Raw genomic sequence first — 10,988 nt, 5'->3', positions numbered from 1 at the left:
CATCTGTCTGTGATCTTCAGAAAAGTCCCAGTTGAACAGGTGATTTGTGGAATATTCTAGATGGTGAATGTGTTCTAGTAACAGGGTTGAATGAACACTGAGGAACACAAGCAAAACGTACATTCATAACTTATAACGTAATGACTCATGATAAAGGATATACACATTGCTGATTTTTGAAATATTTCATGATTATGACAAGGTAAAGTGTAGTTATAGTGTGTTGGGATGGGCAAAATATTGTGCTGTAGGTTTTAATAGGCCTAAGTTTTAATAATGTTTAAGGTAGGTGTTGATCTGAAACATGCAGATAGGTCATTGGGAAGGATTTCATCTCTAGTCAAAATGTTGTTTATCATTATTTTACATGCATTTATGTAAATGTTGCCCCAATCGTGGAATCACCTAGTCACAAACTCTTTGTTGTCCACTGCTGATGCTAGCAAACTAGTATGTTTTTGAGGGAAAGTTTGTGGAAAGACACCTAGCATAGCAATTTGGTATTGTTCCTTTATCCAATACATAACTTTTATATTTCATTTTACATTCATACCACATAATCCCAGCAAAAAATGTCTGCGAGTCATGTTTAAAGTTTCAAAGCTCAGATGCTAATTTGGGCCTCCTGAGGTCATGAAATGTTATTATGTGGGTCAGTATCATTAAAACGTGCCTTTAGTGTCCCCAGCGCAGTCATTTAAAGTTCATACAAACTTCGTGAAACAACTAGTTTTACTCTGAATGAATACATTATTACGAATATATCACTGTTGTCGGAACAAAACCAAAAAACCTCAATTTTTGTCGTTTTTCAGTTTTTGACATAATTTGAAAATGCAATGTATGTGGACCTTTACATTGTGTGTAAATTTCTTGATGAATAAACCAAAAGAAACGACCCAAAATGACTTGGAAAAAATTCTGGTTCCATTGACTTACATTAAAAGTAAAGTAGTTTTTTTTTTTCTTCTTCTGTAAAGTTACCATTTTGGAGATCTGATGTTTTGTTCTGACAGCAGCGATATAGGAATGTTAGCCTTTACTTTAAAATGACATTTTGTACCATTTTCTTTGATGTGGCGATGGGAACTTTGACATGTCTCTGGTGCTGAATGGTTAAATTGACTCTTTTAAGTGATTAAATAACACATTTATTTTTTTAATTATATTTTCTTAAAGTTTTCAATAAGCTTGTTAATAATTCGGGCATTTTGATTCTTCATTTTGTCATTTTCATAAAAATATCAAGCTGTTCAAATATGTCCAAGAACTGCTGTCCACCCTGTCATCCTGAGGTAACTGCCCCTTTAAGAAAGTGACCTTTGGCATCAGTGACATCACAACCTTCATCTTCAATGGCCTGTAGACACCTGCTGCACATTCAGCAAGTATATAAGTTAATTTCGCTTAATATGTCACATTGTCTCAATATGAGGTCGAGCTGAAGATGTCCACGCAGTCATGGTGAAATATCAAGTTAATCGAAATAATTTTAGATAATAAAATTAAATCTTTGAAACAACCCTGCTGAAAAACCCCATAGAAACCATTAAGTGTTTCTGTTGGTTCCTGATGGTTTTGTAAAATATACTGGCTTTTTTAAATGGGTTGAGATCGCAATGTGAAGGATACTAATGGTTTAACAGATGAGCAAAGACTGAATGTGTTTGCATACACTTAATATTCCGATAACTGCAGAAAATCAGATTTTGTCAGTAATCCGATCAACATGTTTACATGCACTTGAGTAATCAGATAATGGGAAACCTCCAGGTGCACATGAGTCAGACAGTAATCAGATTTCTGCTTTGCAACCGGCCAATAAACTCACGTGATGTGAGGTAATGTGAGGAAGACGTGATGTAAACGTACTGCGGCTTTTTTTGAAACATTGCGCCACTTTACCTGAAGTTTTGAACATACATCGTCTAGAAGATGAAGAATATTTAAATCCTTCATTTCGTCAAGCATGTATTTGGTTTCAGCGTCACTCCAAAAGTGTTTTGCTGCATCTCACGGCAACAGTACTTGCTTATTTCTGGTACAACAGTCTGTTCCACACATGCGCAGACTGAGAAATACGAAAGAAATCAGAGTAAGAGCTCACATGCACTGAGAAACCTGATTACTGAGCTAAAACCCAGCTCTCTTTATCAGATTTCTTAATCAGATTTCTAGACCTTACTCCGATCTAAGAAATCAGAGTGTGCTGTGGAATAATCAGATGACTGCAGAAATCCGATTATGATTAGATTATTGTAAATGCACTGACTGATTCTAAAAGCATCTGATTGCTTCCTAATTGGATCTAAAGTTGTTTTAAGTTGTTTGCAAACCATCAAATGAATTTAGAATCAGCCCCAGAACACCCGTTAAAGTCCTTTACACTGTGATATCAACCCATCAGGAAAACACAAATTACCATTACTGACTATATGGACATCATCAGGAACCAACAGAAACTCTTAATGGCTTCTATGATTTTTTCAGCAGAGTAGTCTCACAACTATGATGCATATTCAAAGCAATTAAAAATCAAGTCATTTTTTGGAAAGTTGTGAGGTCGCAAAGGCCCAGCGCACTGATGATGACTCATATTTTAAAAGTCTAATAGTGTTTAGGGGGAAAAAATTATGATACAAAACGGTAAAAACATTTTTGTCTGACCTTGCGCTAAGGCCCAGCACCGAACTGTTTGAAAAAGAAGGCCTGTCAACAGCTATTTGTATCGTGCTAGAGCCATTTAGCCTTGGGAGATATCAAAGCTAAGCAGGTGTAGGCCTACAGTGCCGTCTTTGAACATTTCCATTTTTTTAACGTCAACACTTCATGAATAATACATGTTACTTAGAATTAAAAAGCTCATGAATTATTCAAGCCCTGTTGCATTGATAAAGTGAGAGTGAGGGAGTTTTGTCACCCCACTGAAGTCCATCAACTTTGCCATCCTCTAGTTTTATGGCGCTAATAATAAGACCTGGAGTGGGAAAACATGGAAAGGAGGCACAGGAGGACACACATTTTAGGGTAAGGCGTTGAATTATGGTCAAGTTTATGGGGGGTTAAATTTGTTTTTCTAGAGGGTGGCCTACAGGTAATTTTTCAGAGGTAGCATGACTTCTGAGGTCGATGTGGATGGTGTTTCAGTTTTCTTTAGCCTCAGAGCATTTATTTTGTAGCGATAATTAGCATTAATCTGGTATCTACATCTTTTTCAACCTGTTGTGCACTGACGCCATGAAATTTTCAGCATCCCGCATAAGATTACAATGAGTTGCCAGTTTTTGAAGAATATCTAACTTGTACCTACTGTGACTGGCTATTATAGTGGGTACGTTTCGCTGCTGTCGGAACAAAACTTTATATCTCCAATTTTGTTGTTTTTTAGTTTTTGACATATTCCGAAAGTGCCTATTGTCCTTTACATTGTATGTGAATTTCATGATGAATGCATTAAAAGAAACCACCCAGAATGACTTGTAAAATAGTCTGGTTCCATTGACCTTCATTAAAAGTAAAGTATGTTTTTCCCTTCTCCTGTAAAGTTACCATTTTGGAAATATGGTTTTGTGCTGACAGCAGCGATTTACTATATAGGTTGTATTTATGCAAATACTGACTGTAGGGAGTATCTGTTTGTACACCTCGAAGGTGTGCCAACAAGATAGGGGTGGCTAATAAAGTGGCCAGTAAAACTCTAGCAATGTGCCTGATTCACTCTACCATGTCAGTATCATTGGTATGCTAAGAAAGGACCACCATCCAAATAATGTCTCAGTGGTGGTCCTATGGTGCACAGTGTTGAGGGGGGCTGGTCAATTGTGCAGCAACAGATGGGCTCCAATCTGTAGTAAATCTACAAAGTGCATACAAAGTGCAAACATCGGAGACCACCCTTTATTTATTTAATTTACAGTCAAAACAACCATTAAGTACAAGGTACTCGTTTTTAGTGTGTCCACTCTTCGCCTTTGTTGGTGTCCATTCTTTTCAGGAGATTCTCTTTCAGGTTTTCAGGTTTCCAAAGTTTGGTCTTAGAAGTTGGCTGCACTTTCTGCTTCTCACAATCCAAGTAATTCAAACACTCTCAGTGATGTTGAGGTCTGGGCTGAACATTGTTCTGAGATGCACCAGTAGCTTCTTTGATTGATTTGTGGAAGGATGGACAGAAATACCTAGTTTTTTTTCGGATCTGAAGCAAGAATGGAGCTTGATTTTTTTATATTCTTATTATATTTTAAAAATAAAAGCTTTACTGTTTACCTGATGGTGGTAGTTTCGGTGGTTTACCAGGTTGTTAAGGGTCCCATTTTGTGAATATCTTTCAGTATTTTTTTAACTCAGGTTTTAAAGACTCTTGGAGTTTAAAACAGAAATGTCTCATGAAAGTCAAAAACTTGTATGTGATGGTCAATTTTGACAAATAATTAGAAAACACTAGTCTCTCACTTTTGCATAGTACTGTATACAGTAGCTGAAGGTTATTAAGGTATATGTGTACCTAATAAACTGGCAACTGTTTATGTGTTTATGTAGACCTGTTGCTCAGAATCAACATAGGTCTACACAGTTCTTACCCAGTGGGTGCTCTCCAAATATGAATATACTGCCAGTTGCAATAATGGTCCCTTTGGACATAATTATTGCCTTGCTTGGCTGTGGTGGTTCCTATAGAAACCCCCGCCTGTAGAAGAACCCAACCCAGGCAAAAACAGGCCGCTCCCCAAAGTGCCCTCCATGGCACCATACAGAACTGTGTGTCTTAGAGAAAGCTGGGTGCTGTGCTACTCCGCTTAATTTGGTGCTGTAGCCCATCCAGGGCCGACTGGGGTCAGGCAGGCATGCTTCTGAGTCCGTCCCCTCGAGGATCCTTTAGCGTCCCCGTTCACATCAACCTGCGCAACGCTCGGCGGCGGCGTACACGGTAAGGGTGGAGCCGCACACTCATTATTCTGTTTGGCTTCGTTCGTTTGGAGGATTATCAATAATTTCCTTCGTTGTAATTCACTTTAAGGATATGGATTTAATTTGAGTGCGGAAGTTGTTGTTATCTTCAGATGTAGGATGGTGGTGACCTGAAATGCGATGAACTTCAGTTTTATTACATACAGGTTCTGTCTGACTTAACCGTCCTCGATGAGGTACGATTTCAATTTCATTCTTAGTGTTTCATATTGCCTTTGTAGAGGTGTAGTCATGTTTTGAAAGGTTTAACTTTTGATTTTGAAATTTTTTTAAGGTAGAACAAACTTTCAACTTAAGTCAGTGCTGCAATTTTTCTGACAATTTGAAATCGTGTTAGTATGTTGCCGTAAATCGATTACGAACATAAAAGTTACTGAGTAAAAGTCACTAAGAAACAAATTTTTCAAAAGACCTGGTTAGTCACATTTTAAAAAAATGCAAATTTATATGTATTGCTGGTTCTACACTAGAGCTTTAATCAGGAATCTTGAGTGAGCCCAAAAATGATTTGGCCAATGCTAAACTGACCCGAACTGCAATATGAAGTTTTGAGTTTGAACCCAACTCAAACCATATCATCAAGTTCTGAGTCTGAACCTGATCCGATCCACATCATCAAGTTTTTAGTCTGAAAGCGATTCAAAGCACATTATCAAGTTTTTAGTCTGAACCCAACACAAACCACATCATCTTGTTCTGAGTTTAATCCCGACCTGAACCACATCAGCAAGTTTTGTGTCTGAACTTGATCCAAACTACATCATCAAGTTTTTACTCTGAACCCGACTCAAAGCACATCATCAAGTTTTGAGTCTCAACTCAATTTGAACCATATCATTACATTTTGAGCCTGAACCCTACCCAAAACAAATCATTACATTTTGAGTCTGAACCCGATGCAAACCACATCATCGAGTTTGAATCTGAATCGGATCCAAACTGCTTCTTCACGTTTTGAACCTGTAGGATGTCGAGTTTTGAGTTTGAGCCCGATTTAAACCACATCATCAAATTTCGAGTCTGAACCCGATTCAAACCACATCATCAAATTTTGTGTCTGAACCCATTTCAAATCACATCAAGTTTTGAGTTACCCGATTCAAACCACATTATCAAGTTCTGAGTGTGAACTCGACCTGAACCACATGAAGTTGTGAGTCTGGACACAACCTGAACTGCAAAATCAAATTCTAAGTCTGAACCCGACCCGACCGGCCCATCATCACCCAAAGCCCCAAATAAAATCTGATATTTCTAATAATCAGTGCCGGTTACAGAATTATGACAAGAAAAGATATCACTGAATCACAAATATACAATAAAATCAACATAACATATAACATATTGAACAAATAACATATTTTTGGCTAAACCAGGTTTTGGCTGCACTGAACTGCACTATCCTGTATCAATTTGCTCACGATTTGCACTTTTATTTACTCGTGAGCGTGGACCTTGTGGATCTTGGTGCTAAATTCTATAAACAACCTGAGCAGGTGACTCCAGCATGCGTAAGTTACAAACTATTTTAAGGTAATCACAGTAGAGAGGAAGAAAAACTAAAGCATATGACAATCAACGTTACACAGATTCACTCAGTTACCCATTTGTGTACCTTAACGGTTACTACTGTCTAGATCTATGTGTAGATGATGTTGGTCCCTCCAGCACTTCTATGTGAGCTGTGTTCCTCAGGGAGCTGCTGCAGTACCCTTCTGGGGCGCAGGAGTCTCAGTGGAGAAGGTGCAGAGCTGGAGAGAAGGCTAAGGCCCAGGCCCCTGTCTCCAGTGTCGGGGAGGAGAGAGCCTTGTTGCTAGGATTCGCCATGGTGGCCTTCTCTATCCTCATGTACTTCGTGGTGGGAATCGTTGTTGTGAAGCCATGTTTGAACAGGTACGAGGAAGAACTGCCCAGCAAGCCAGCTAGTTGTTTTCTTAGAATTTGTAGGGAAATCTTAGTAGTAGGGCAAAGAACTTTCAGTGACACTTTATCTGAAGGCTTCATAAGAACATAATAACACATGCATAAGAATTGATTTACATATTTATAAGGCAACGCAGTATTTATGAGTAGCTCAGGCCATGATGGTGATGATGATGACGTAAGCTTTTATTGTACTGACGTAAGCATCAGTTCCAAGTAATGGATCTTGTAAGGCAGAGGCCCAGTTAAGAACATCATGAAACATCTTACTGGCATATGGTGTTCATACATTCTGAAGTATTGTTCAATAAATATGTCATTCAATGCTTGTGCATGCGTTATGAAGTCTGTATGTCTCCAAATACAGACTAATTACACTAATTAGACTAATTAGATCCTGTTTACGCCTGGTTATTTCACACGACTTTCATGCAGCCTGATCAGATTTTAACCACATACACATATATATATATATATATATATATATATATATATGTATATATATATATATATACATATATATATAGTCATAAGGCTGTCCCTGATTAATTAGAAAGCTGTCTCTGATTGGTCAGAAGGCTGTTTCTGATTGGTCAGAAGGCTATAGCTGATTGATCAGCAGGCTGTCCTTGATTGGTCAGAAAGCTGTCGCTGATTGATCAGAAGTCTGTCCCTGATTGGTCAGAAAGCTGTCCCTGATTGGTCAGAAGGCTATAGCTGATTGGTCAGAAAGCTGTTCCTGATTGGTCAGAAGGCTGTCCTTGATTGGTCAGAAGCCTATCACTGATTGATCAGCAGGCTGTCCTTGATTGGTCAGAGGCGTATCACTGATTGATCAGCAGGCTGTCCTTGATTGGTCAGAAGCCTATCACTGATTGATTAGCAGGCTGTCCTTGATTGGTCAGAGGCGTATCACTGATTGATCAGCAGGCTGTCCTTGATTAGTCAGAAAGCTGTCGCTGATTGATCAGAAGGCTGTCCCTGATTGGTCAGAAAGCTGTCCCTGATTGGTCAGAAGGCTGTCCTTGATTGGTCAGAAGCCTATCACTGATTGATCAGCAGGCTGTCCTTGATTGGTCAGAAGCCTATCACTGATTGATCAGCAGGCTGTCCTTGATTGGTCAGAGGCGTATCACTGATTGATCAGCAGGCTGTCCTTGATTGGTCAGAAGCCTATCACTGATTGATTAGCAGGCTGTCCTTGATTGGTCAGAGGCGTATCACTGATTGATCAGCAGGCTGTCCTTGATTAGTCAGAAAGCTGTCGCTGATTGATCAGAAGGCTGTCCCTGATTGGTCAGAAAGCTGTCCCTGATTGGTCAGAAGGCTGTCCTTGATTGGTCAGAAGCCTATCACTGATTGATCAGCAGGCTGTCCTTGATTGGTCAGAAAGCTGTCGCTGATTGATCAGAAGGCTGTCCCTGATTGGTCAGAAGGCTGTCCCTGATTGGTCAGAAGGCTGTCACTGATTGCTTCAAGAGCTGTTTATGATCTGTAATCCTGAACTCAACCTGCCCTGATGCATCATAAGTGGCCATAGCAAAGTACACCCATAGAAAGTGAGACAGAAAATCCAGAGTTAGACTGGACAAAGCTTAAAGTTAAACTTAAAGCTTGTAAAGTAAGAAATCCTGCTTTGTAAGACAGGCTTTAGTTGTGGTCACCTACCTGCTAGCTTATGCTGCTTTTGCTGTGCAGTGACTGGGGAGAGGCCATCAGCTGCTCAGTGATCCAGGCTGAGCTTCTGAATGATTCGGATGACTGGAGATGCTTAAACAGCTCCCCGTGCCTGCAGGTCTTTGTGAACATCACAGCTTCTGGGAGAAGAGCACTTCTACATTACGATGAAGTATCGGTGAACCTGAGCCCAGAGGTACTCCTGTCAACTCCTTACCCATTAATAATACTGGAGACTGTAAATACTGCTTCCACTTTAAACCTGCCATGCTGACGAATTGATCACGTCTACATAACAGTCATACAAAGCATATTACATTTCATATATCCTTTTTACATCGACATGGTGCTGGGGCTTTTGATGAATGTCAAAATTCAGTGCCACTTTCTGGGCAGCTATTCACAACTTTTTTACAACTTGGATACTTGGCTGTGGCCCGTGTGTCGTGGTTTTGCTGCTTTTTAAAATCATTTTTGCAAAAACATGGAAAATAGTGCTTCTGGATGATTCCCTGTAACCTCACATTGCGATTCTACATCACTGTTCTGTTGTTTGCATTCCAACAAGTCTGTGGGGCCCAAATACTGCCAATTCTTTTGGCCTAGAAGTAGTTTTTAAGCACCCAGGCCCTTGAACCACTAATAACCGCTTGTGCCCAGTGCTAACACACTCACAAAACTCATTCTTCACTTGAACTTAACTGAATTATGGAAATGTTTCCACACAATGAAATGATTTCTTTGAAAACAAAGCAACTTAATCTAGTTAATAAAGGCTTGAATTAGTCTGCTATCACATTTCCAACTCATTAAGACCAATGAACTGATTTACTCATGTAATTTAATCAATGTTAGTCCAATTTATCTTACTAGAGCTGGTTTAAAAGTGGTCACTGAAGGCAGTTTGGAACCACACTCAGCAATAGAGTTTATCATCGCTGTTAGGACAAAACCTTGTATCTTTTTAGGAGAAGGAGAAAACGAAAAAGCTTATATATCAAGTCATTTTGGATCATTTCATCATGAAAGGTTAGCACAATGTATAAGGCAGCTGGCATTTTTAAATTCTGTGAAGAAACTGAAAATGGAGATACAAAGTTTTGTTCTGACAGCATTAATATGGTAGTAACTTCTTACGGCCAACAATAACAAGGCTAGGCAATTAACCAAAATACAAAATGTAGGCTTACCCCCCCAGAGGGGATAGCATAGGGGGAAAGACAACACAGAGATGGTAAGTAAAACAAGGTGAAAGACACGCCCAGTATGCAAATTGATAGAGCCAAAGGTAATGTGGGATGCATCCTGTTTTAAGGGCAACAGAATCAATTCATATGCGTCTTATGAAAGCAGGTGGAAATTGCAAGAGACGTGGAAAAACACAATTAATTCATGATTAATTTTATTTGACCTGACATTTAACATGGCATTTTTGTGTTCTTTCAATGCTAATACTTTCAGTACATATTAAAAATGGCTCAATTTAATTAATATAAACGTACAAGAAATGTAAAATTTAATTTCTTAACACGCACAAGAGCCAGTTGTACGTTTCTGAGTGTACCATCTCTTTTCCTTTACAGTGCTTCTACGCCCCTAAAAGCCAGCAGAACAACTCCGAGCTGATGAAAGAGGCCCAGAGGATCCAACAGTACTTGTTGAACAGGAGTGGGGAGGCCATAAGTTGCCACCCCGGCATGGGGAGACACTCTGAAGAGGTGATTCTGAAGAGGAGATACACCCTGCGTCTGGCACTGCAGTGCCTGGTGTGGCCCAGCCTCATGCTGTTCGGAGGAGGCCTGCTGGTGGGCCTGGTCATGCTCACCCAGTGCCTGGCTCACATCTGCGCCGAAATCCTTGCCAGAGAGGGAGGGGAGGGGAGCCAGACCTTGCTGACACAAGGCAAACTCTACCAGCTGCTGAGATGCAGGCCAAGGAGCCCCAGCATGGAGCAGGACCCGAACAGATAACATACATCTACTAAAATACGATACTACCACCGCCATGTACTCGCAAAGAGACTCTACATGGTACAGTAAACTATAAATGTAACAGATAATGGTTTTAAGCCATGGCAGACACAAGAAAATGTGTCAGGATCATGCAGGGTTTTATTCACTGAAAGAGGGTTTACAGAGAAAGTAGAAGTGAGGTCTGCGGGAGTTTGTTTAAATGTTATACGTGGCTAGTTTCAACAGTTACCCCTATCACAGGGGACCCTGTTATAGTAAACAGCTCTATATATGTAGTTGCGACAAAGCTTGCAGTTGCAATAAGCCAAGAGAGCTTGAGTTCTGCTGGGTCTTTGTCAAATGGCCCTTCAGTTAAAGATGTGGTCAGAAATTTTTAAGTCAGAACACAGTTTTATTAACAAAACTAATGATGTGAACCACCAACATATCTACCTGCCTGTCAATCATGTT

General features: G+C 39.8%; 1 protein-coding gene across 1 annotated transcript; it reads left to right on the top strand.

Annotated features, from left to right (window-relative positions):
* Positions 1–4,841: 4,841 nt before the first annotated feature.
* Positions 4,842–10,535, top strand: LOC118825425 (calcium-activated potassium channel subunit beta-3). The gene is made up of 4 exons (XM_036596010.1): positions 4,842–4,924; positions 6,661–6,858; positions 8,587–8,761; positions 10,149–10,535. The coding sequence occupies exons 1-4, from the start codon at positions 4,842–4,844 to the stop codon at positions 10,533–10,535; spliced, it is 843 nt and encodes a 280-aa protein (XP_036451903.1).
* The last annotated feature ends 453 nt before the right edge of the window (positions 10,536–10,988 follow it).

This window comes from Colossoma macropomum, unplaced genomic scaffold (assembly GCF_904425465.1).
Source record: "Colossoma macropomum unplaced genomic scaffold, Colossoma_macropomum, whole genome shotgun sequence".
In the NCBI taxonomy this organism is placed as follows: Eukaryota; Metazoa; Chordata; class Actinopteri; order Characiformes; family Serrasalmidae; genus Colossoma; species Colossoma macropomum.
The sequence above is the reverse complement of the archived record's forward strand: the minus strand, read 5'-3'. Positions and strand labels throughout refer to the sequence as shown.